Source organism: Aptenodytes patagonicus, chromosome 1 (genome assembly GCF_965638725.1).
Source record: "Aptenodytes patagonicus chromosome 1, bAptPat1.pri.cur, whole genome shotgun sequence".
In the NCBI taxonomy this organism is placed as follows: Eukaryota; Metazoa; Chordata; class Aves; order Sphenisciformes; family Spheniscidae; genus Aptenodytes; species Aptenodytes patagonicus.
The window spans coordinates 53796391-53823340 of NC_134949.1; the positions used below are offsets into that span (position 1 = coordinate 53796391).

At 35.2% G+C, this 26950-nt stretch overlaps 1 protein-coding gene across 8 annotated transcripts in view; it reads right to left on the bottom strand.

Moving 5' to 3' along the window:
• Positions 1-26950, bottom strand: part of ANKS1B (ankyrin repeat and sterile alpha motif domain containing 1B) — a 450635-nt gene that overhangs the window by 372240 nt on the left and 51445 nt on the right. For all 8 annotated transcript variants that reach the window (XM_076335327.1, XM_076335287.1, XM_076335320.1 and 5 more), the window contains exons 2-5: positions 23580-23660; positions 19302-19458; positions 8489-8785; positions 634-709 (exon numbers count right to left, since the gene is read on the bottom strand). In XM_076335327.1, coding sequence (XP_076191442.1) covers positions 634-709; positions 8489-8785; positions 19302-19458; positions 23580-23660 — 611 coding nt within the window. The remainder of the gene's footprint in view (positions 1-633; positions 710-8488; positions 8786-19301; positions 19459-23579; positions 23661-26950) is intronic.

A 26950-nucleotide genomic window follows, 5' to 3' on the forward strand; every position in this document is an offset into this window, starting at 1 on the left:
ATTTCTACATATTTTCATTTTCATTGGTCTTCTCATTTATCTAAGACAGTTGTTTAGATGAGTAATTTAGCTGCAACAATTCTGAAACTCTTATTATGTAGTAGATGCGTTTGTTGGGACTCTATATCCCTGTTCTCCTGTCCTTTCAGCACAAATGCAATTCTTGGAGACACAATGACTTCCCCTTTCTTCACAGGCACTCAAAGTTTATCCAGGAAAAGAGGGAGCAAGCAGGATGGTGTGTTTGTTAGGAATAGCTAAATGAAGGAAATAAATGTGAACATGAGTCTTTTAGCCTCTAGATCAAAGAATATTCTTGGCTATCTTTCAGAATGAATAACAAAATTTTATGTAGCCATTTTGTTCTCAGAATACATTTATTCTCAGAATACAGTGGTATACACTGAGTAATATATGGAATTTCTGAGTCTTAGTGAAAACATACCTTTTGTTCTCTGTGTATAGTAATTTCTTACTCTAAAAGGACACTGTTTTAAGGAGAGGTACATGTGATTAGATTTGCAAAGGCTGAGACAGATAACAATAATTTGTATAAACGAAACTTGAGGAGGCATACACCAGATTAGGAATATTAAGGATATTTGTTCAGTGCTTCCTGTAAATTAGATTTACCTGTTTCAAGCAAAATGCGTACTACCTCCACCTTTCCAAATAGGGCTGCTTCATGTAGTGCACTCCCTTTTTCTGTCTAGAAAAAAAATATTGTGACATTTAAAATGCAAATTAAAATACCAATGAATCCTTTTGAAAAGAATACATTTAGAAAAGAAGTATTTATTTTTCCCCTCTATTTCATCTACACATAAAAAACATTGAATGAGCAAGAACAAATACTACCATAATTATTTTTTTTTATTATTCAAGACAACAACATAAATGCTGTCAGTTCTACTAAAAAAATTAATAACTATATAAGAAAATATAGTAGGGATGTAATACAACTCCTAGTTAACAAGCCTGCATATGTGTAAAATTTCTAAACTCCTATTAAAGGCAGTGAAAATCTAGTCAATACCATCAGTGGAACATAGCTCTTCAGCAGAGTCAGCCAGTTTACATGCGGACATCTACACTTAGGTGTTTTAATCTGAAACTGGATCACACCCTAGAAGGTCAATTCAGTTGCACAGTGAGAGATGCCCTAGGATATCCCACTTGGCCTCCAGCTGATGTTCCAGTTGATGCTCACATTTGATCTGCATCATATCTGCCCCATACAGATGTCTTGGATACCCTAAGGCACCTCCAACAGCATTAGATGTCTATGTTTAGATCATTTAAATTCTACCTCAGATGTCTGTGAACCTGATTTTGCAGATTTCTGTGACACAAAATTATTTGTGAATGGACTTTTGCTCAAATAAAATTTACAGTACTGAAAAACAAACTCTCTCTCTTAACAAGCTACTTTTCTTAGTATTTTATACTGCTCACTGTTACTGAAAAATCTGAACAGAATGCTTTTCCATACAATAGCATTAGCACTAGCTAAAGCACTACCGGATCTCACTGAATCTCCGGCTCATCTCCTTTTTTTGGAGAGTAAATTTGAGTGTTTTTTATTTGTGGGCAAATGTTAAAGGTTTTACTGCTTGAATTTGTTTTTTCTATATTCTATATTTTATCCAAATGCACCATTGTCATGCTTGCTATGGTGGAAAGATTTTAAAGACACAAAAAAAACCCCAAACTCTGAAATAAAACAGTGATTTATTATTTATTAGCCATATCAGAATGCACCGGTGTTACAGCGATGCAATGACAGGGTATTTAGAAGTAATCAGAGATCCTGAGATGGGATGTGAGCGCACAGTAAGTGTATGTATGTCCTACCAATTGGGCCTGAAAACTCTTTGTTATGTCCATAATAGGAACACTCACTTTTTATCTTTCTTCATACTTAGTACATGGACGTACAAAGTAGAGCATGCCCAATGTCATTTACATCCAGCACATCAGGTATACTAACAGTATAACGGAGAGGAGAAGGAAGTCAGTAAGAGAATATACATATGAAATACATATCTAAAAACAATTTCTAATCTTTCCATTTTCAGAAGCAATCCAGATGAACATTCACAGACTTATTCTGAACAAGAAGACTAAATATTCAGATTTACTTAGAGATGGTTTTGGAATCCTTTACTCAAACAGTATCTACAGGAGTTTTCCAGTAACTGCAATTGACACTAAGAGTGGATAACTCGGCAATGACATAGCACAACCACAAAGGTACACACAGAGCTTAAGATGCAGCTCAGAAATTTCTGGGAATGAAAACAGTTCCCAGAAAAGTCACTGATAGCTATAGGTCTGATTACTGAAAAAGGCTTGACATCAGCAATCTTGAAAAAGGCTCTGACACAGCCTATTATCCCCTGGTATTTGTGTGGATATGGCATTTCCTTTGGATTGGTCACTTACTGACATGAATAAACCTCAAGACTATTGGATGGACCTGGTACTATTAACATAGAGTTCCCTTTCATCAAGGATGTGAAGTATAGCTTTGACTCCCAAAATATTTTTCGTTGGAAAGACAGGTGGTGAAATTCAAAAGCCACAATGGGGAGAACTTTGGCACGGTAACCTGCCAGAGAAGAACACCAAAATAGGGGCTCAATCACAATTGATCACTCACTGTTTTGAGAAAAAAGGAATGTCTCTCTCACATTTGAATAGTCACTACAGTTGAACATATTCTGTCATATTTGAACATGCGCCAGCAACATGTCCTTGCAGCAAAAAAGCTGACAGTATCCTGGGCTGCACTAGGAGGAATGTTGCCAGCAGGTTGAGGGAGGTGACCTTCCTTTCTATTCACCACTGGTGAGGCCACACCTGGAGTACTCTGTCCAGTTCTGGGCTCCCCAGTACAAGATAGATACAGAGCTACTGGAGAGAGTCACTAAGATGATCAAAAGACTGAAGCATCTCTCCTGTGAGGAAAGGCTGAAAGAGCTGGGACTGTTTAGCCTAGACAAGAGAAGGCTCACAGGGGATCACATCAATGTGTACAAATACCTGAAGGGACGGGTGTAAAGAAGTCTGAGCCAGGCTCGGTGGTGTCCAGTGACAGAAGAGGTAATAGAGAAAACCTGAAACACAGGAGGTTCTGTTTGAACATAAGGAAACATTTTTTTGCCGTGCAGGTGACTGAGGCCTGTTACAGGTTGCCCAGGAAGGTTGTAGAGTCTCAGTCCTTGGAGATATTCAAAAGCTGTCTGGACATGGTCCTGGGCAACCTGTTCTAGGTGACCCTGCTTGAACAGAATGATGACCTCCAGAGTTACCTTCCAACCTCAACCATTCTGTGATTCTGCCAGGGATAATAATTAATGATGTATACACTAACAATGAAATCCACAGAGGTTCAAATGTTATAGGAGGCCTGAGCACTAAATTTTAGTCCTACTGAGGACGAACTGCAGAGATGGGAACCAGCTGCACCTTGACTAAATTTGTAGAGATCATTCTGTATTAATATTAATAAGGAACCTTTTTTAATGGAAAAAATGGACATACTTTAGTGACAACAGCTATCTAGAATCCATTGCCATGGCGTGATCTGAGACTGACAAAGATTAATGTGCCAGCATGCTGAATCAACAGCTTTGAAGACAAGGAAGAGGATCTATCCTCAGACTCCTCAGTTAAGGGATGGAAAAGATCCTAATATGATAATTGTCAGAACTGGCAGCAGTCCTTTCTATTGATCAAAACTCCCCACTGGAGAAAAGGCAAGTAATATTTTCCTTGATGAAAGCATACATCTCATAAGAAATGGAATGAAAACTATAATGAGAAGAGGAAATTTCCTGTAGATGTCTAAGGCAAACAAATCTATCTTGGGGCAACTTGAGAGCCAGAAGATAGTTCTGTAACAATGAACCAAAGCTCTGCTATGCATAAAGGAGGTAGAGAAATTTAAGCCACCTACATACATAATTCATAGTGTTGGGAGAGGAATCCAAAGCCAAATGCCAGTTTTTTCATTTTATACTTTCCCGCTTCTTGGTCTGTTCTACCTTGATATTTCTTGTCATATCTGAACATGATCCTGAAATGCTTTACAGGCATTCTGCACTGCCCTGAATTCTGGGGCAGTCTTTGCTTTAAAACTCCAAGCTATCAGACAATGCTAATGAATGCCATATCCCAGCAATGAGATATATATTACAGTCTGTTCAAAAGAGGAATTTGAAAGGCACACCACGTAAACAGTGGACTAGTCTGTCCACTATATAGGTGATTTTCTGAGCAAGAGCAGAAATATTACCACGAAACTGAAAGAAAATCAGTCTGGGAATATGGAGATTGAAAGCACACTTGTAAGATGCAGATGTGTAATCCTGCATGAGATGTCATGAAGAGGAATGCTGACGTAAATCTTAAAAGCTCTAGGCAGGGTTTCATGGTAATAGTGAATAACTAACAAGTGAATTAGATCCCTCGACTCAAAAACTGTCCAGAAGGCAGAAATGTCCTTGTTACCAGAGGTCAGTTACCAAACTCCATTTTAACATAGGGAAAATGCTGAGCCTCAGGATGAACAGGTCCAAGAGAAACTTGGAGGACTGGCTGAATAGATGTATATCTCTTTGTAAATGTACATGTGGACTACTACTTGAAGATAGAAATAATGTTGGGTTTTTTTTTCTGATGCAATCGAGCATGTTAAAGAAATTGGAAGGATTAAAAAATGTAGTTGCAATTAATTTCTATATATCATGTAAGATGTGCTAGAGTTTTTAGGTAGATCTTTTTCACTTGTAATGGTATACCCATGCACTAATATAATCTTGTTGTCTATACTACAACAAGCAAACTTAAGATTTATAGACAATATTTACTCCTTTACTTCCTGAAGCTTTCATTGCCTTGGATCATATTTTCCTGGCAAAGTGAACACTACCATTATATTTGGAAATTCTTCCCCGGTGATATTTAATGCAAAAAATGCTGGTATTTTTTCATGAACACAGTGAGCTAAAGTCTGCTTGAGTTTGCATCAATGGATTTTATATTGATTCCCTCACATAAGTTTTCTGTATATCAAATATAGAGAACGATAGCACAAATTATGCCTAGCAAATAATAAAACAGTCCCTGCCTCAAGTAGCTTACAGCTAAATGCAGGTACAATGTCACAGCTGAACACACAAAGCAAGCAAGGATAGAAGGACATGGTCAGTAGGAACACCAGGATACACAAATCAACTTGGCGTACAATTTGCAGGCTCACATAAAAGCATCAAGGGTTTTATTGATGAGAGATTTTTTTAACCATGTAAATATGCCAGAGCTTGTATTTAGGTCACTTGTCTAGTCCTCATTCATAGGCAGTTTACTATAGTTTTGGTATGGATTTCTGACATAATCTGAAGGATGGAATGGTAGCTTTGCAAATTGATTCATGGAGTATCTTCCACACATAGTGACAGCAAAAAGAAAAGGGCATAGCTCTTTGCAGAAGAACTACAGTGATAAGCAATGGAAATTGCCATCATTACTGGAACAGACAGGGAAGGCAAATAGGGGTATATAAAAGTTGGATAAGTCGAAGGGGCCAAGTTTTTAAGGTATGTACAATTATAAAATTCCTTTTTACATGAAACACACTGAACTGTGCAGTATCTTATTTTACTGAGGGCCCAAAATCTATCACTCACCCAAAACCTGTGTATTTTTCATATGTTTCAATTTAAATGAAAACTTCAAAGCATAAAGAGATGAAGCAGATTTGTATTGCCTACTTCTAAATAATTTCAGATTGAAGGATATTGAATAGACCTGGGAAATGAATAAAATGTGTGATTAATCCAATCAAAAATTAAATGCTGTCTATTATTAGTCCAAATATTTGCTATGATTAAAAGTGCTCAGGGAGTACAGAAGAGAAAGATAACATGGCTAAAGTAAACTTCCCATTTAAACAAATAAATATTTACAATTACAGAGTGATAGCAGATAGGCTACTTCTATAATTGTCTCTCCAAATTCTGAGAGCTCTTTACTGCTGATAAGCTGAATTTATTTAACGTGTATGAATGTGTACAATTTTTATTTACCAGATGGGATTATACTTTGTATATTGTTCTTTCCCAATCAGTGATGCAGAGCAATTTAATTAATATTAAAAAAGCTGAGTTCAGTTTTAAGTAACAGGCTGATACTGTATGCTCTGCTCAGTTTAATAAGCTGCCAGTAATCATCAGCAAAGAATTTTTCAGAGGTTATAGAAGTAATAAGTTAACAATATGTACAGAGCCAACTTGCCAATATGCTAAGATGCTGAATGAAAAGGAACATATTGATGGAGAATATGTATACCGGCGAGAAAATAAATAAATGATATTTCCTTATGGCAAGTAGGACAAACACAGAAGAAACAAGATTACCCAGTGCAAAAAATAAAATAAAATAAAATAAAATAAAATAATCCCCCCGCCTAAGAATAACGACAAAAATAAGAATATAAATTACTTAAAACAAATTAGAATTAAAAAAAAAAGTCCTAGAATTTTAGTGTAGATGGCAAACAGATCACCATTATGAAAAGAATCTCTCATTTCTTAAAAGAAGATTCTACAAAATTTGCAGCCACTGTATTTTTTAAAGACCAGCGAAAAACTTTTGGTATAACTATAGATAGAAATGGCTTAAGAGAATTCACAGTAGTGCTAAAATTATCCAGATTACATAAGAGGAAGAACACATTTCATAAACGTATTGTGTGATATTCAACCCTCATGTAACCATCAGTTTGTAAGTTGCCATGACAGAGACTATTTTTCTTCAATTATTCTATTTCTTAAGCATCAATTCAGGCATCAGTTCAGTTTCTTTCTGACTTTTTCCTCATTGTTTGCTAGAGATGGATGAGAAATTATACATTCAGAAACATGTATTTGAGGATTCTGTTATGTGTTGCTTTAGTATTAAACTTTTCTAAATTACTGAAGATGTAGTAATAGTAAAGGACAGCTGAAACAAAAGAGCTGTTTGCATTAACCTTTGCAAGTGTATCACTTTCTAGTAAAGAAAATCAAAAGCAAATTAAATTGGAAGCATAATGGTAGGCAAATACACAAGTAAGCAAACCACAGAAAAAAAGTTTGAAATAGTTTGAAGCAAGTAATAATGCTAACTCAAAAGAAACTAGAGCTAATAAAAGTAGCGAAACAATTTTACCACATTTTCATTTTGAAGGCATTTGAGAATATCCATTTTTAATCTTAAAATATGTTAATATTTTCTGGTTTGCTTTGTTGGGTTTTTTTAATGTATCTTTTCTTTCTCATTTCACATTCTTTTCCTCAAAAGTTGAAAAACATGACCTTGATGGAAGAATCCAGAAATAACAAAAGTGCATGGAACCCAGGTGCAATCTTTCTATATAAAAGGGAATTACGTGTACAAAGGTGTTTGATTAAATGCACCTAAAACTTAGTCAAAGTTTAGGCAAAGTTCACACAATTTATTAAATCACCTATTGGTAAGAATGCCTGGATGTGACTCTAAAATAGATGTAATTATGTTTGTTTGTTTGGTTTATCTGAAAATAGATATAAAGCTGAAACAACCTTAATTTGAAGCATATTATATATACTGAGACAGCAAGAAGGCTACTTGAAATCTGAAGATAAAATACACTTTAAACTCAAATACAGTGCCATCAATCAAATCAAGAGAAATCATAAGACTGAGGCCAGACTTCACACATAATAGAATCAGGTCGTCTGTAATTAAAAGGCTTGGACACTTTCCACTACAAAGAATTGGACATAAAACTTACTGCTGCTGTATCTTGTATCTGTCCCCATCTATGTCTCTTTTATTTAAAGTTACCCCTTTTACACCATTATAATTTACTGTGCATAGAACTAGATGCACCAAACAGCTAACAGGTTAGAGTCAGTAGCTGCAAGAGTGTATTGCTATAGAGTTTTCTTTTAGACTTATACAAGTGTTTAGAAAAGCAGAAAATCAAGATTGTTATTACTTAGTAACTTTGGGTTTAAAATGAGATAACCCTGAGAAAATGAGTTCTCAGTCAAACATTGTTTCAGATTGCTATGACCATTAAGGGCCAATAGCTTTAGCAAGTCAGCTTAGTATCATTAAAGCCAATGTTGTTAAAAGAAAATATATATACACCTCCATGAATGGTTGATATGATTTGTGTACCTACATGTCTCAAGACAAGATTAAAATATACGCTCAGCTTTGAAGACACGTATCTTTCTTGAGTTATCCCTTTGAACACATCATTTGGGTCATAAAAAATAAATCTGTATTATATATCACCTTGCAGCATTTCTAACAAAGTAAATGCAAGTGTATTTTAAAAGAAAAAATGTAAGAAGTTATTTCATTTGAATAACATTCTAATGATAAAAGAAAGTAAGGAAAGAAAGGAAGAAAGGAGGAAAGGAAGAAGGGAAGAAAGAAATTACACACTAACTTGGCAGCTGACATCCATTCCAGCCTCCAGAAGCACCTGTACAACAGCTTTGTGGCCATTACGTGCAGCAAGATGCAAAGGAGTGTGTTTTCTTGTATTACAGTTCATCAGGTTTGGATATGCTTTGATGATCATTTTTACAACACGCAGACGTCCATAAAGTGCTGCCAGATCCAGAGGTGTTTCTAGTTTGTTGTTCCTTATTGTAGGGTCTGTTAGCTCTTCTAACAGAACAGCAACTACTTCTGAATGACCATACTGAGCCGCACAATGCAGTGCTGTTTCATTTTCATTGTTCTGTTAAAAAAAAAAACCAAAAGCTTCAGAAATGCATGTTTAATCACATAATAGAACTGCTCAGCTTCTATAAACTCCCTCCATGAGATCACTACACAGGCAGGGTTTACAATATAATGTATGGTAATATATGTTAAATGCTTCAGAATGACTCCACTAAAATTTTACTAATAATACATTAATACTTCAGCTTTGTGGCTCTCAAGCAGATCAGGTCCCTATGTATCCACATTGTTCCAAATCCATTTTTAACAACATGCCCCAAAAAACCTTGTTGCTCATGATATGCCAAAATATGTAACCCTTCTTGATTCAACTGTTTCTGAAATCATAGTTGAGTCCTTCTCTTGGAAATACTCTGACATTTACCTTAAGTCTCTCTTCTCAGTATAACTGGTTTTAAATCATAGCAGTTTGTTATTAGAGTAGTGAAATTACAAACTGTAATGAAAATGTATCAGACACAAGGCTAGTTTCATGTATCACTATAAAAGTTACTATCAAGACAACAATCAAAGCTTGGAAGAAGGCAAAATAGCAACTGTAGGTATTAGAAAGACTTATCATATCACGTAAGTAGCTAGTCTTTCCAGGGCTCCAGGGAGATGTACATGTGCATTTTAAGGCATATGAGTATTTGTATGCTGTGGATTAAATAAGTTTTTGCTTTATAAAGCAATGCCCCCCAAGTCTTTCCCCAAACACTATTTAATAATCTTAATAATAAATAAAAACTGAGAATAAGCAGTATCTTCTTTAATTGTTTTTTTCCAGTTCTGCCTGTATACTTGCAAACCCAAACAGACAAATAACTTCAGGCAGAGAGGAAGGAAAATTTACAGAGCTCTCTGAATTCTATATGCCATCTCTATTACTACTATATCTTATGTAGTCTCTATGAAGCCTTAAAATAGACTAGACACTATAAATTTCTAAAGTATGTACATTGAATGCCTCTTCTGATATATGATTTATAGAATTTTGTGAGTTTTGAAAATGTTGTAAAAGTAGAAAGCTAATAAGCTAATGTGTCATATAGAGTAATAAAAAAATTACTGTTAATTCAGAGAAGATACTAGAGAAGGGTAGAAATGTAATTCTAAAGAAAGGAGAAGAGATAAATCTGAATGCGTAGGCTGTATTTCTCAAGGAAACAACTGAAGAAAGTTCTGGGGACAGAGAACTGAAAATAGAAAAGAAGATTTGTCTTTTGAAAGACAGAAAGGGTGAGAGAATCAGAGAAATGAGGCTTTGGCCTCTTACTCAAAAGCTAGCTAGGATAAGAAAATCCATGTTGCACAGTAATATCTAGAAAGGTGGAAATGGGGAAAGCTTTTTTTTCCTTTTTGGTAACAGTGTTTCTAATTCTATAATCAAGAACTTAAATCTTAGGTTTGTTGTTTTAAAAACATTGTTGTCATTTTCATCCCATCTTGTAATTTAAAACAACTCAGATGAACCTGGGAGACAGAAGAGACAGATCAATACATTCAGATAAATTAATGTTGCCGATAAACTCTTCAGGTGTCTGCAACACCACACAAGATCCCAGAGACTGGAATGTGTTTCCTGCTAAACTGCAAGACAGAAGCTGGAAAGTAGGAAGAGCCAGGTAGAAAGTAAGAAGTTTCCATTGGCAGACATGGCTTGATGACTAATAAGTATATTGTTCAGACCACCACGCGGTCTTTCTCTATTACATAGACCATAAATTCAGGTTAAAATATGTACTATCACAATACTACATGGCTGCAGTGATCTATCAACTACCTGTGATATGCTTTTTGTGCTCTAGTGACTTCTAATGTATCCTTTATCTAGGACTGGGCAAAGCAATTTTTTTATGTACAGTGGTATACCCACAAATCACAAGCATAGTTTATTAGAATTTATTTTTAGATTTTCAATATTTCATGGACAGAACTGCTTAGATGAACAGGCAATTGCAGTCTAATTTTGTGTACAATTACCACAGTTAAGTATGAAAATCAGATAATTGCACATAAAATGGCCAATTATGGTAATTTGTGCCTACAGTTACTGTATTTACATATCCAATGGAAATAGTTACACAAAGAAATTAGATGTATAACTATATCCACATCTGTGAGGTAAATAGCAAAATACACGTTTACTATACAATTATCAAACAGATATATCTATCTATCCAGTATCTGCTTATGTTTGAATTTTTTTCAAGCATTTCTGGATAATATATAAAGTATCTGGAATCTTGTGCCAATAGTCTAATATTGTAGTTTAAAAGTATTCTGATTAAATTTTCAGAGAGACATAAAAAATAAATTGGCTATGGCCTTTTTCTCAAAACATGGTGACTGGCCAAAATTTCAGCCACAGATACAGACACATAGAGACCAACCGGTCCAAAACACTGCTGCTGTGCAGCAAACTGAAATTTGCTCCTTCTAAATAAAGAATATCCAACCGAATCTTCATGCAAGGGCATATTTACAGAAAAGTATATTTTAAAACAGCATGGTGCATAAAAGCATCTGTAAATCTGAACAAAATGTTATTATTTTCAAATGAACATTGTTTAACATTCTTGTATGGTTTGTTCTTTGCATTTGCCAAATTAAAGCTACATTTCAGTTATTGACAAATGAAACTGATTCAAAATTAAAAGGAACTAGGTATCACTGAAATAAAATAGAAGAATCCAACCTGGATAAACATGATAATTAAATTACCTACACATATGTAGTCAGAACAGGCATTGTATATATTGTGTTATCAGAGCTGAGAGGTACTACGTAATTAAAACTTAGTAATACAACACCCTTCCCTCTTTAAAAAGTAAATTAATCAACTGAATTCAGGTATAAAAGACAATGATTTTTAACTTTCAGAGAGAGAATTACAACTTGTTTAACTGCCCTCTAAGTTTATCCACTTTGACAATTTAGTACTACTTACATAAAATAAATCACCTTGGAAGCAAGAGGTTTTACTGAGGAGAGAGGACAGAGTTTTTAAGTAGGTTTTGACACAGTCTGCCATCTTCAAATTTAGGAAAGGACAGAATGCCTACAGATAGACACAGTTGGTTCAGCATTCCCAGAGAGACCCCTAAGACGGAGGAGGCTACAACAGTGTATTTCCTGGACTGGAAGAAACATTATCTTCCTCTTCTTTCCCCTCATGGAAAGATGGACATGGATGTCTCAGTCAGTGTTACAAGCTTCCTCCTTAAGGCATTTGTTTATAGAAGACATACAGTAAGAATAAAAAAACCCCAACATATGATGATATTTTAAGAGTTGAAGTTATGTGATATCCTTGATCCCAAAAATGCTGTTACTTCTGACTTGTCTTTTGTGCAGACAAAGCTAACCGAGGTGTTACTCTATTGATTTTAAGGTACTGTTTGTCCCCATATCTCTAAAACAGCTTATTATTTCAAAGAAATATTTGAAAGACATGAAAATTTATTCTTTAAGAAATTAGTAATAATTTAGTACTATTGCCTACATTTTCAGTCCCAAATGTAAACAGTTGTTTCTGGAGTACAGAAAGTTTATGTGCTAACGCTCATTGCCGTGAGCAGTTAACCTGCTATGAAAATACAAATGTCTGCATGCAAGTGACCATTGTGTGATTAGATCTCCAAATCTGATATCCAAGGGCTAAATAATGCATCTAGTGCTGAAGAAACAGACTAGAATGCTTTTAGAAATTATGCAAAACTAGTATAAAACAGAAGTCCCTAATATTCCTAATTAATAATATTTTAAACAAGTAGTTATTCACATGGCCCAATGGACCTCTTTCAGAAATAAGGAAGGCATCTTACAATTCAGCTTTTAACCTTTTGTTATTTTCTTCTTCATCATTTGTTACATGGGTCTCTTTATGGGCATGGCTCTGACATTTTCTAACCATTCTCTGAGTCTGTTCTTTTCCACATACAGCCAGAACTCAGACTTCCGTTGCTGCAAACTGAATTGTGCCTTCACAGCGTTGCATCTGGTCAGTACTGCAGGCTGTACTATGTCATTTAGCTACTGAGAACACATGCCACCGCAAAATCTAGACCATCTCTTAAAGTCTATTCATTAGAGGACAGATTAGTAAATATGTTATAGAGACAATTATTGTAGGTTGGCAGTCTGATAGTGAAGAGGTACAGGAAATATGAAGAGATCGAACGGCTTTTATGATCATTATATAGGTCCTTGTAAAGACACTATTAAACAGTGGGTATATTTAGGACTTTTACTGCATAGTTGTGTAGTTTAAAGCTCCTAAAGTCCATGCAAGTACTGTACAAGCAATAATGACTATCAAGTAGTGATTTTACAGACCTTTCCAAAGAATGCTCAACTCTTCTATTATCTAAGCATTTTTATGATGAACTTGGAAAGGGAGACTTCCTATATCACTGAGCCATTTCTTTGTCACATAATCCAATGTCAAGTAACTGAACAAGACAATATATCCAAGACAGAGAAAGGAATGATCTCCAGATGGTCTTACTTCATCTATTAAAACAGGAAGGCACTTAGTCCTGAGAAGTTCCACCAATATGCTAATCATTCTGAAAAAAATAAGGAAGTTTGCCTGTTTGTTCAGCAAGTAGCATGTCACTGTACTTAATTACAGTGGGAATTAAAGTGCTTTCTTGTCTAGGGCAAAGGCTGAACAATGTTACAACAGAAACTCTGAAAACAGCCAAGAATGAGGAGAGCTCTTGGGAACAATATTGTGACTTCATTGTCCATTCTTTTTGAGGAAGGGAATGGGTTTTTACATGGTACACAGATTTTTACAGTATGTGGAAAAATAGCTAATGATATCCTTCTTCTTATCACACGTCATCAATGAACCTGTCTAGTTTGAAAGTCATGAAAGAAATAAAAAGCCCATAAATTTCCTTATCAAATACTCTCTTAAACACAAAACCAAGCATTAGAATTTAGGCATCCCTAGTATTTCCAGATATATTTTCAAAACTGATTTAAAAATCAAAGCATTTAAGACAAGACTAAATATTTTCCTTTTTCGATCTGCTACAACTGTAATTGTACACAGATGAAAAATTATTCACAACTTTGCTTGCATTGAAAAATTTAGAAACCTCAGAGTTCATACCTATTAGGTATTTAAAAGAAGCTGTATATTGTATCACTGGATGTGTTTCTCCAACTTTGCTGGGTTTTTTTAAGACCTACCATTCCTGATTGACTTTTTTCTTTACTGCATGCTACCCTGCTCCATTTCTACTTTTTTCCTTCTCAGTGCAGTTTAAGCCTCTGTATTCTAATCCCTAATGAACATTCCAGTACCGAGTGGTGTCCCTCAAGGGTCTGTACTGGGACCAATACTATTTAATATCGTCATCAATGACATAGTGGGATTGAGTGCACCCTCAGCAAGTTTGTGGATGACACCAAGTTGAGTGGTGCAGTAGATACACTAGAGGGAAGGGATGCCATCCAGAGGCACATTGACAGGCTTAAGAAATGAGCCAATGTGAACCTTATGAAGTTCAACAAGGCCAAGTGCAAGGTCCTGCACCTGGGTCGGGGCAATCCCCAGTATCAGTACAGACTGGGGGATGAACTGATTAAGAGCAGCCCTGCAGAGAAGGACTTGGGGGTATTGGTGGATGAAAAATTGGATACGAGCTGGCAATGTGCGCTTGCAGCCCAGAAGGCCAATCGTATCCTGGGCTGCATCAAAAGAAGCGTGGCCAGCAGGTTGAGGGAGGTGATTCTCCCCCTCTACTCTGCTCTGGTGAGACCCCACCTGGAGTACTGCATCCAGTTCTGGGGTCCCCAGCACAAGACAGACATGGACCTGTTAGAGCAAGTCCAGAGGAGGGCCACGAAAATGATCAGGGGTCTGGAACACCTCTGTTATGAAGAACAACTGAGAAAGCTGGAGTTGTTCAGCCTGGAGAAGAGAAGGCTCCAGGGAGACCTTATTGCAGCCTTTCAATATAGAAAGGGGGCTTGTAAGAAAGATGGGGAGACACTTTTCACGAGCGCCTTTAGTGACAGGACAAGGGACAATGGTTTTAAACTGAAAGAGGTAGATTTAGATTGGACATAAGGAAGAAATTTTTTATGATGAGGGTGGTGAGACTTTGGAACAGGTTGCTCAGAGAAGTTCTGGATGCTCCATCATTGGAAGTGTTCAAAGTCAGGTTGGACAGGACTTTGAGCAACCTGATCTAGTAAAAGATGTCCCTGTCCATGGCAAGGGGGTTGGACTAGATGATCTTTGAAGATCTCTTCTGTCCCATATGAACATGTTCTAATGAATATCTTTATCATATCAGAACAATATGATGACAAATAAAGATGCCATTGTCCCATTTAGATAATATTTGGATTTAGATAGTAATGTTTTTTCAAAAAGACAATTTTTCTAGAAGTTATTGGGAAAAATTCTGCTGCAAATTACCCATTGTGAATCAAAATCAAACCTACTGAATTCCCATTGAAATTCACCTTTACTTATGTGGAAACAAAATAAAAAAGTAATTCTGTAATTTGACTACTTTGAATACATGTTTTCTTCAAATTTATTGCTGCAATTGGCTCAAATCAAAAATATTGCCTCTGCACATTTTTTTCTTCTAAAAAGGGTATAATAAGAGTTGGAAGGGAAATTCAGAAATTGATCCACATGTAGTCTCTAATTTAAGGGGAGGGAAGGAATATCAAATGCAGAACATGAAAATAATTGTTTTTGCAGGCTACTTTGGAACTGAATTGTACTTCTGGAAGTCCCTGAGGTGTCACTGAGAGAAGCATGTCACTGAGAAGATGTCTGTGCTTCATTTTGATGATTTGGGGTAGACAGTAAATATGTTAGATGTTAGGTATTTCCATACTATGAATGCAACCTGAACTGTTTTCCTTCACATTTCAGAGGAAGTGTCAAACAACATTAAGGAAATGTGAGTGTTTTTTATGACAATTAAAATTTGATGCACAGAAAAATTCTATGGTACATTAAATACATAAATGTAAGGAAAAAGTGCTATGCGCATAAAGAAAAACAGGCAGAATCACAAAACAGAGAACATCAACGAGAAATTTCAGAAGTATTCACATTTTTTCCTGTAAATGTTTTACTATTCATATTCTGTCAATATATATTAAAAATATATTTTGAACTTGATATTTATTCCTGATGTCATTCACCTTTTTTGCATGTGATTTCCTGCACTAATACCAAACACTACATATTGACCTATCTGTGGCTGTTATTTATTATAAATTTTTTCATAGATTAGGATTTCTTATCAATTATGTAATTTTATGATGAGTTGCCATAATAAATGTTTGTGCTACCCAGATGTCTTTACATAAACAAACATGTAAGTAGTCTGACTGTTAACAGCACACCTTTTCATTATATTTGATATTAATTTACTAACAAATCTTGATCTCATACTACCTACTTGATCTTCATTCTATTTATAATTTACATATTTTCAAGTCTTCATCAATGAAGTTTAAACACTTATGTTTTGTAGTTTCACCATATTTTGTAATTTAAAACATATATCATGCATGTCAACTAAGACACCTGTATTAAACATTGATAGAATTATTCTTACATAATTGTTATGTTGTAACCATTTTCTGCGTGTAGAGTTGCCAGTCTACATTCCACCAGCCCCATAAAATAATTGTCATTTAACTGTTTGCCTCTGTATTGTTTTTTTTCAATTTTATGTAATAGGAACAGTAGGGGGCATTCAGAGCTTTAGATGCTGGATATGGCTGGATATGATCCTATGATGCTAGTTAACTGCATTTTAAATGTGTAGAATGCAGTTCCATTAATTTACAGTATACCACAGTAAATCCATTAATTCATGTAATATACCTTTATGCATCATGAGCTTCTCATTTACTTTGTTGTGTTGTTCATTACTTTCACTTAAGTTTTTAGAAGCATTTCTTTTACGTAGAATTTTAATAAAATAGATGAAAAGCAAAGATGTGTTACAAATTAGTTGCAACAATTTTTCAATAATGAACAAAATTATTTTCTTAAACTGAAAGCACATACATTCTTAATGTGATCCTTACAAAAAAAACCCCAGGAAAACAAGTCTGACTTGAGTATATTATTTGCTGTGGTGAAAAAGTGTCAGGAAAAATGGCTATCCTTCTCCCCAACTCTCAGAAGAAAAAAGAAGGAAGAAAAATAGCCCAGGTTTTCTTCTAAGCTGTAGCTTCAGCTCTGATCTGAGAGAAGCTATGAGGAGCCACCTGCCTTATACAGCCTATCAGCAAATAAGCAAAAGCCTCAGAAACCTACAGACTCATAAGAATGTACAATAGGTATTAGGGTGAGGATGCCACTCTGGTGTTATTTGAGGATATGTGGGTGGAGATGGCTTTATATCAACATGGCATTTCCCTCATTCCATGATATGGATAATATTCTCCTGTGTAGAGTGCTAATTAGCACGGGAAAGTCGGTGCCAGAAAAGTGGTCCTACTAAAGTTCCACCTACTACAGCTGGCCACTGTCTAGAGTGGAACACCAGGGCATTTACAAGGTCAGAAGAACTGTGTATGTATGAGTTTAACTTCAAATTTTAATATGATCAAGACTCCCTTAAGAGACTAAAGGTCCAACACTTCTTGTGAGGATTGCTCACACATTTTCCATTACAAAGCTTTTGGGTAAAACACATAAACAGCAGGAGATCTAACGACGAGACCTTTTTTGAGTCAGTGGGGTATAGAATCAGATGCATCCCTGCTTATTTGCTCCAGCGATCAAACCAGAGAGACTGGACAGCACACCTAATCAAGCTCGAGAATATTCTAGAAGTTTCGTTGTGTATGTGGGATTGCGAAGAAGTAGGTTTGAATTTACATTTCTCTTTCTCATCATACTGAAATAACTTTTTCACTATACCTCTCTCTGAAGTTCCTGCATAGCTTCCAGTTTTCTGTCAGTAGAGTACAAGGAATCTCTTAAAGCAAATGGATAACATGCAATCAGAAAGTTGCTTTTTTATTCTGTTGCAGAAATAAAACCGAAAAAAACCTTCTCCTTGACAAAAGGTAATCCTACAATTCAACTGGTTTCATTCTACACACAACAGCTGATGAGAATGAGAAACTCGGAGAAACTCCTAATCTGTAACTCAAACCACAGAATGACAAGTTTTGGGTTTTGTATTTTTTCTTGGATGAGCCAGGGTATTATAGGATTTCCCAGAAGACTGTCACATGAGCATATTTTATTACTTTATTTTCCTATATTTCTTGCACTAATACTTGATATTCGTATCATAGTTACTGTACGGATTCCAATGGCTAAGTGTATAACCTCAAATATCAAATAGATTATTCAAGGAATGGCATCTCACACTGGTTAAGTGTTTGCAATTTAGGTCTAACATTTCTTATTTTCTCACAGTTTGCCTTCCCGCCACACTAATGTAGACATTGGGAGTGCAGTTCATTTGTTCGATTTGAGGTGCTGTAGGGTACCCTATCTGGAGTCCATCAGCCACTCCACAAAGACATGGAAATTCTGAGCATCCTCTGTCATACCTTCAGGCCCACGCAGATGTCTCAGTTACTGCAGGGCCTTAGAAGGTACTGGATTTCTGTGTTTGGGCAAATGAATCCTGCCCTACTTTTGGTCACCTGAATAACCCTGTTGGCTCCTGTTATTACACTGACTAGACTGCTGTGGAATAAAACGGTGCATATACAGGCAATGCAGACACTAAAATTTAGATCTGAATCTGGAGCTGACTCCCACCTTTACATTCCAATAACTTCCTGATTACCCTGGCAAATTCAATAGCTTATGGTTACTACTCATACTTCACAGCCTACTTCCAGTCCTCAAGCAGTTCAGCTGACTATAGATGGTGTCAGATTTTAATTGCCTTCTATTTCTAAATACTAACCCTACAAATGGACCATATAAGAATATACAGAATGAAAACAGAAGGTGTGCCATATGTTTGACAACAGAATGCAACGTATTTATCCTGCCTTTACCCACTGTAATACTCTCACCATTTTTTGCTAGTATTTATGTGTCCTTTCTGCTGCACATGCATACATGCAGTCCATCTGGTTTGTCATTTATCTCTGCATATCAGTTCTTTCACAGGACACTCAAAATATACCAAGAATATTAATTTTATCTCAAAGTTTTTCAGGAATTTAATACCTAATAAAGTTAAAAAGACACAGAATTTATGCAAATTTACACCAATATATATAAGATGCACAGTTAGAGTATGTCTTCATACGATCTTTCAGAAACAAGCAGAAGGTTTTTTCATACTTTTTAAATCTAATATCCTTTAGGTCAGTGTCCATCCAGAAGATATCTGGTATGCTTATATTGGAAGATTTTATCAGTCTTGGAGAAGAAATTACTGAAACAATGGAAAATATTTATTTTTTTTTAATTTAGCTATAAATTTGCCAGACCTAAAGAATATGTGCTGCTCTTTTCTGATGATGTACACAAATATTTTTTATCACTTCACCTGTTCATTCACTCTGGAGTGTGATGGCCCATGATGGATGAGAATCTTCACAATGTCTACATCTCCTCTCCAAGCAGCCAAGTGAATAGGAAAATAACCTTTATTATCTGCCACATTAGTTGATGCTTCATATTGAAGTAATTTGAGAACTATATCCCTGGAAAACAGGAAGTAAATCTAAAAATTTACGGGAAGCTTGTTTTATTAAGTTTTTACATGAACATATATATTACCAAAATTTTTACCCTGAATTAATAGAAAAAAATCCTGTATTTCAAGTGAAGCTGCTACAAAAATGAAGACCAATCATTTCTAAGAATGAAATAGCTAGTAAAACATAGCCAAAATGTTATTCATTGTAATGATTCTTACTTCTTATGAATACTCATCAACAATATTATCATCAGTTCTCTGAATCTGTTTCTTTCAACAGGATCACCTGGCCATGGAATCATTTTTAGAATTTGCCAGTCAAGGCCACGTGCATGTCCCTCAAGACAAACCTTCCAGGCACTAAAGGCAGAGAAGTATTCCTATCCCCATCATTGCTGGGTTCTGGAGGCAGGGAGACCAGAGGGTAGCTTTATGGACACGGTTCTTGCAGTAAAGTTTAAAAGTAACAGGTTTGCTTCTTTAAGGCTCTCTCAAAGAGTTCTTTTGGAGGAAACAATGTAATGATGATCTAGTTAGATATATACTATCTTCTATGGAATAACTGCTTCTATTTTCATTTCCCACACCCAGCTTCCTGAGAGCAGTGAGGAAAAAAGTTATTTTTATTATTTTAATTCTTATTATATTCCTTTCAGTATTTTCAGTGTGGCTTATGATACATTAAATGAAAGATTAGTATAAGCTGGTATATTGCATCCCTGATTTTTAAGCAGTCTCCTGTACTTAACTTCAAAGGTTAAACTTAAAAATCAGCTGTGTGGTATGATCGTTGGTTATCAAGTATGTCAAAAATTAAATAACTTCTGTTTTATCTCTCTATTTGTCTTCTCACAGTTTGACACAGTCAGGCCTCATTAGTTATTAAGTTAATAGCATCTATGATCCAGTGTTGGCAGTTCTATGCACATTTTTGCTGAATATGGAAACACTGGCTCTTACCAATTTTGCTCAAAAAATGGAGGGGGGGGATGGAAGAAGCTCGGTGCAACCTATGTTATGACTATAAACAAAGGCCTTGACTACAAATTAAGACAGAAGGTAAATCCCAAGGCAATTGTTCTCCCGACCTTGATGGAACCTTATTTAATTGCCTATTGAGAGAAAAATGTGGCAAGTAAGAGTGAAAAGAAACTCCCAATTGTCTCCAAAAGAAATCATAGAGATACTGGGGTCATCACATCTAAGCTTTGAGGGAGACTTTAAGCTGGATTTTACTTACTCCTGACAAGGTCAAATAACATGAAAACAACCAAGAAAGAGCAGCTCTGCTACAGAATCTTCTTAGTACAAATAAGGTTTGGGAGACTTCTCATGTCATAATGGTCTTGCAGTAGATGGTCTAATGAAGGCTAGAGATACAGAGTAGTTTGAGGGACAAAAATCAAAGGAAACAGAAATTGAAATATGTGGGTGAAAAACAGCAAAAAAACCTTCCACAAGTGAAATCTATAGATAATGATATACAACAACTATTGGGAAGAGTCTGTTGCAAGATTCAAACTACAAAATAGAACCTAGGTCTCCTTAATTCTTCAAGAATGCCCTGAACCATCACACTTCTCTAGGGTAAGTCTTTTTTAGTGCTCTGTCAGAACTTTTTCATTTTGTAGAAATAAATTTCAGAGAGGAGAAGACTGAGAGTCCTTAGCCCAGTAACATTACTGGGCTAAGTAAAATTACTTAGGGAGACTGAGATTCAAGTCCCTGCCCCAGATATGATTTAATTACTTATATAAAGCAGAACAGTTTCAAAAGGAAAGAGAACTATCCCAGAATAACCAAGGAGGAGGGAATTCATCACATACGATGATCAAGCAGAAACTTGAACACTGGCATCCAACAAGTGTCCCAGCCACAAAGTATTGGTTGGGTCATTATGTCTTATGTTCTCACTTTTCCTGAAAAACTTTGAAATCTCTCAAGTTCATCCTAATGTAAAGTGTGAAAAATTAAAACCCCAAAAGTTTTCAAAGGACAAGAACTTCTCCTAAGTGGGAAGGCTCTCATGTCAACCCAATATTGATTTGGAATATCAAGTTTCAAATCTGAAAGAGAGTGTAAAGCTATTTATTTGTTATTTGTGGTGACTAACGAAATTACAACCACCGGGTGTCTGTCCAATTCTCTTGCTGACAGTGCTACCATTGTAGCAGGATCAGTATGACGGCTTGGATAGCAGGTCCTGAACCATCATGATTTTCATGAAATAACTCATGATGTATTTCAGTTTACTTTACTATAACAAGCTATAAATGTAATGTCAGTAACTGCTACTTACCCTGCTGTGAGGGTAAGGGGTCATAGCAGCCAGTGGCCATTATGACCTTTTCAAAAGCTGCAGTTTTATCTGCTGCTGTACATAACTCCACATCTTGAAGTTCTCTCTGACTTCAGCAGAAGTTTGGCCAACACTGTCTCTGAAAATGCTATTTGGCTTTTGTATGTTTTGGGATTTTATAGTTTATATTGCTAGGATTCACTTGAAATCTCCGATAGATTCAGCGTTTATACAGCAATATTTTTACTTTGCTGGGTAACTATTGGTTTATAGTCAGTATTAAACATACTAAAACCAGTTTTCATCTGTTTAAAACCAGTAATCTTTGCAAGCTAAGGCTAAGGCTTGGACATTTATCAGTCAAAAATGTGCAATGGCACAAGAAACAAACCATAAACTATAAACAAGAGAAATGTGATTTTCTCCCTTTTTAAAAAAAAGCTGAGTTTATTAGACCATATTAAGGACTTAGACCTAATTCCATGGAGGCAAAATATATTAATGGATGATTCTGAATCTTGCTATAGAACTGAAATTTTGGAAAATGCACAATATCAGGTTTAACAGTATTTTAACTTCATTTATTTATTCAGAAACAGAATATCCTATATTCACCAAAAGATTGATCTGTACTAAAGAAAATATGCAGGTTTCTAGAATACAATTAAAGATACATCCTAAAGTTTTAATTTTTCCAAGGAAGAATGCAAAAATTGCTAAACGAGTAAACTAAACATATAATTATTATGGATTCATATGTTATCTTATGGACAGTCCAAAATCACATTAAAGTTAGTGCAAATCACTCTCAGTTTCAGTTGGGTTTTGTTCAGTTCCTTATCTCCCACAGAGGAATAACCCAAAGCCTTATGTCAAAATTTTCCTTAGTGAAAATCCAGACAGTGTTAACACTGTCAGTTTACAAACAAGATAGCTGGACTGCAAGAAGTGGGGCAGCTCTTTCTTACACTGGTTACAGTGGGGTCCATCCCACTAGAACTTAGACCTCATTAAAAGCTTTCTTTCTTGTTCTGCCTTAATAACAACATGGAGTTGGCAGCATAATACAATGCAGGTAACGTAGCAAGGGGCAACAAGTAATAACAGAGGTAACACAGAACAAATTACAAGGTGTAATAACAAAATACGTAGCAAGTTTCCATTTTTTTCCTAACATGTCAATGCCCTAAAGAGTTCACCTGCCCTGGTATGCCTGTGCAGTACGCCTCTGTGGGGATTTTGCAGGCTTTCCCCAAGCTTGTTGAGACATGCATGTGGTAACTTGGATGGACAGCAGGGAGGGAAAAGATACAAGGTCCCATACAAGGTAATAGCCTTTTTTGTCTGCTTTCAAGTGTATAACTACTAAATATTCTTATCATGCTACTTTTACTTTGATAATGATTAATCTATACTGTTCTTTTGTTCCACAATAGTTTTCTTAAACATTCAATGCACTATACATTTGTACATACACACACACAAGTTACTACAAAATTTTCTGCTGTAATTTCCCACCAGCTAAAAAGCACTAGAGCTACCACTAGCAATAATAATAATAAATTTATTCAAAATCAAGCAAGAATTTGGAAGAACCAGTTTAGAATCAATAACTTCTAAACCGCATTTCCCATTTTTTATTACTACATGCTGATATCGATGACAGTGTCAAAAATTCTTATATTAATACATCCCATGGGAAATAAGAATATTTTAGTAAGACAGGGTTTGTCACCTTTCTGTGAAAATCTCAGTGCTATGCCACATATTTTTAAGTTACGCAGTTAAATACCATTCTACATAAAAACTAAAGGTGAGGCACTTACTTGTGTCCATTTAAAGCTGCATGATGTAAAGCAGTATAGCCTGAACTGTCTGTGCAGTTTATATTTGGTCCTCGCCAGATGCTGCGAATAAAGCACAATTGTAAAGTTATCTTTTTGGCTTTGCAAGTACAGAAATGTCAGAAATTCAATGTATAAATAATCTAAAGATCACTGCAACAAGTGTGATTAAACTTTAAGAGACAAATTATCTTGAAAAGAACTTAAAACATCATGTTAATGGCAATATAATTTATTTATAAAAATAATTTCACACATTCATCTTTACAGCAGTCATGAACTTTATGTAGGGCAGTCTCAAAGACTAATAACTATTCTGTCATTTCAATTAGATCCGGTCTCCCAGTATTACTGTGGTAATTACACTGAGGTTATAATCTGATTTTGCACTACTTTTTTCACAAGTATATATTAATTGACTTTAGGTCAGTTAGTCTAGATTCATACAAATGTAAGATTAGTGAGATCCAATCATATCCTTTAAAAGAGACAGTAAATTTATTCTTCTTACTCGGCCCGGTATTTTAGCTCCCATTTTAACCAATTATATTTTAAAATAAATTATATATATATAAAACAAAAGTTTAATAAATGATGTTTCTCTTTTTTTTCTTACCTTTCTGTATTTTACAGCATTTATTTTACAGTCAGCTTCATTATATGACCCATGTAACCAGTTTCACGATCTATTATGGACTGTTCACAAAACAGTAAAGGAGATTTTTTATTTCAAAGTAGAAAAATGTGACTGCTAATCTACCAAAAAAACCCCCAAAAAACACCCACACCTGGAAATTGGATACCAGAGGCATATTGAGTACCTGCAGGTTTTCTGCTAACTGACTACATTTGAAGCTGACTGTGTCCTTTGTGGAAGCAATTTTCTACCTATTTTTTTATTCCATAACACGTTTTTCAATCATTAGTATTAAAACTTCTAGGACACAAGATTATGAGTCCTCAATTACAGTCTGTTTTCTTCAGCTTCTAATACAGTGTTAAACAGTCATTGGCAAGCAGTATTTTCCCTTCATACCTTAGAATCAAGTGCTGCTGTTTAAAGAAAATAATCTGAAGCTAATAGGTAAAAAGAGTTTCTCATACAAAAGAGACATTTTTCATGACCTACATCAATAAAATGACATGTTATGTTTAACATGTGCTTTTTAAGAATTCTTTACTACTGAATCTGTATTTTATTACCAATGGAATACTGGTGTTGCAGACTGATCTCTTTTTCATTGTGTATATTTGAATGATTAATTAGCTCATAAATTTAAACTGTTGTTTTCCCATAAGTAATACCGCATGCATACAGAATTATTTGTGTGACACATTTGTCTTCTGCAGTGAGTGTAATTCTGCGTAGTGCTGGGTACCTCACCTCTCCCTGCAATTTCATTTCTTGGAAGAACAGGACTGAAATATTTTCTTCAGTGCAAAGAAGCAAACAATGAAGTATTTTTTTTTTTAATATGCTCAGAAGTCTACAGATGTTCTTTTCTGCAGAAGGCAACTGCCAGCTATAAAAGCCACTCTAATCTTTCCAATTAGAAGAAATTATTTTAACTTCATGAATAATAGCTTTTCCATAATAGACAGATGTTATGTATATGGCAAAGACAGGCTGTCTTTATCTATTGGAAAGAAAGAAGTCCTTGTCTATCGATACTCTATAACCTCTTTTATACTTTTGCATAATATTTTATTAGTTATCTTCTTATTTATTGGATTCTACTTTCTTCGTTTGATTTGTACCAGCTTATAGGAGAATGAAGCAGAAAATTGAAAGTGGTATAGAAAGTCATATTTTAAATATTAAAATAAATACATAAATGACCAGAATATTAATTGACTTGGTTTTGCTTGCTTGCTTGGTTCACAGTTGTTAGGATTTGCCTGTTGGTGTTTTGTTCAAAATGCAAGGGATCCATGAGTTCACATATTATTCATGATGCATTAGGCCTTTAAAAAAAAAAAATTAAAAAAAAACAAAACAACAAAAACCAACCAAAACCTAGTCCTTTTCTCCCCTAATTTTCTCCTTTAATCCAGGCACTCTTTAATGCATTGTTGTACTTCATGACTCTGGTCTTAGGAAATATTTTTCAACTGAAACTATACTGCATTTTTTTTTTGAGAACTGAAACTTTATTAATGAGTATATAAATGCACCTATGTGAAGCTTCTCAGGACACTCAGGCTGGGAGACAAAGGACAAAGGAGAGCGAGTAAATCCTGATGACTCAGCGAGATGAGACAGGATGGACAGACTAATCACTGTCAGCTCCCAAACAGTACAGAAAGACATGTTCAAAATCAGAACTTGGTTATCAAACTAAAGAACACAGGAGACATGAGCAGGACTCGGCTGCAGGCATTTCTTTTCCCTTGGGCCAGTGCAGAAATCCCCTCCTAGGAGGTCTTGCATTACTGCAGTATTGCAACATTATTTCCTACAAAATGAATGCAGGTTCGGTATATACACTGGCTATTTATGCTTTAATAACTGACAATCAAATTCAGATTGGAAAGTCTGCAAATAGATATTCTTACACCCTAAAATTCCCAGCTCTGGTGAACAGTTCATCTAAAGCTCTTCTCTTGTAATCAGAATACAGCAAGGCAAAAGTATAGTGGTATATTAGCTCTGTAAAAAAGCATCTAATTTCATAGAAAACTGAGGTGGAGAAAGAGAGAAAGCCTAGAGAGCCCTTCTTTGGCATCATAAACACATACAATATATGAGCAATTATCAAACATACTGATTTATCTGTGTATTAAAACACTTCAATAGTTACTGTGAAAGCAACACTAAGGAGAACTTGGAACAAAAAAAAATTACCATTCAACCTCCAGAAAAGAAGATTTTGACAGAAGATTAGCAGCTCTTTAGATTACTGTTAATATTGAATGTTCTCAAAACATGTTTCTCCTAATTCTTTGATGCAGTCAATAATCAAGCTTCTTAATTTTACATACATTAGTAAGTTAGGAATTTTTTTTCCCATGTACATCAGTAAATTAGGAAAATCTTTCTATCACTTAATGAATTTTAAGAAAGTAATTGAACTTACTTTTTGTGCAAAAAATCAGTTTTCAGTCAATGATGAATTAAAACTCTCAGTTAAAACAAGATTATCAATTAGTTTCTTCCATTATAACTTCCCAAAGTGAGGCACAAAGAAACTGAAGTCTGTTATGCTGCTTACACTATTGCCAAAAGCAGAAAGACCTTCTTATTACAGTTTGCTCTCACTGTGAACAAAGAATATTGACCTTTTGAACTCTTGTCAAATATTAATTGGAAATACTCTTTACTTGGTAAGAAAATTAACATTTTTTCTTTTTTA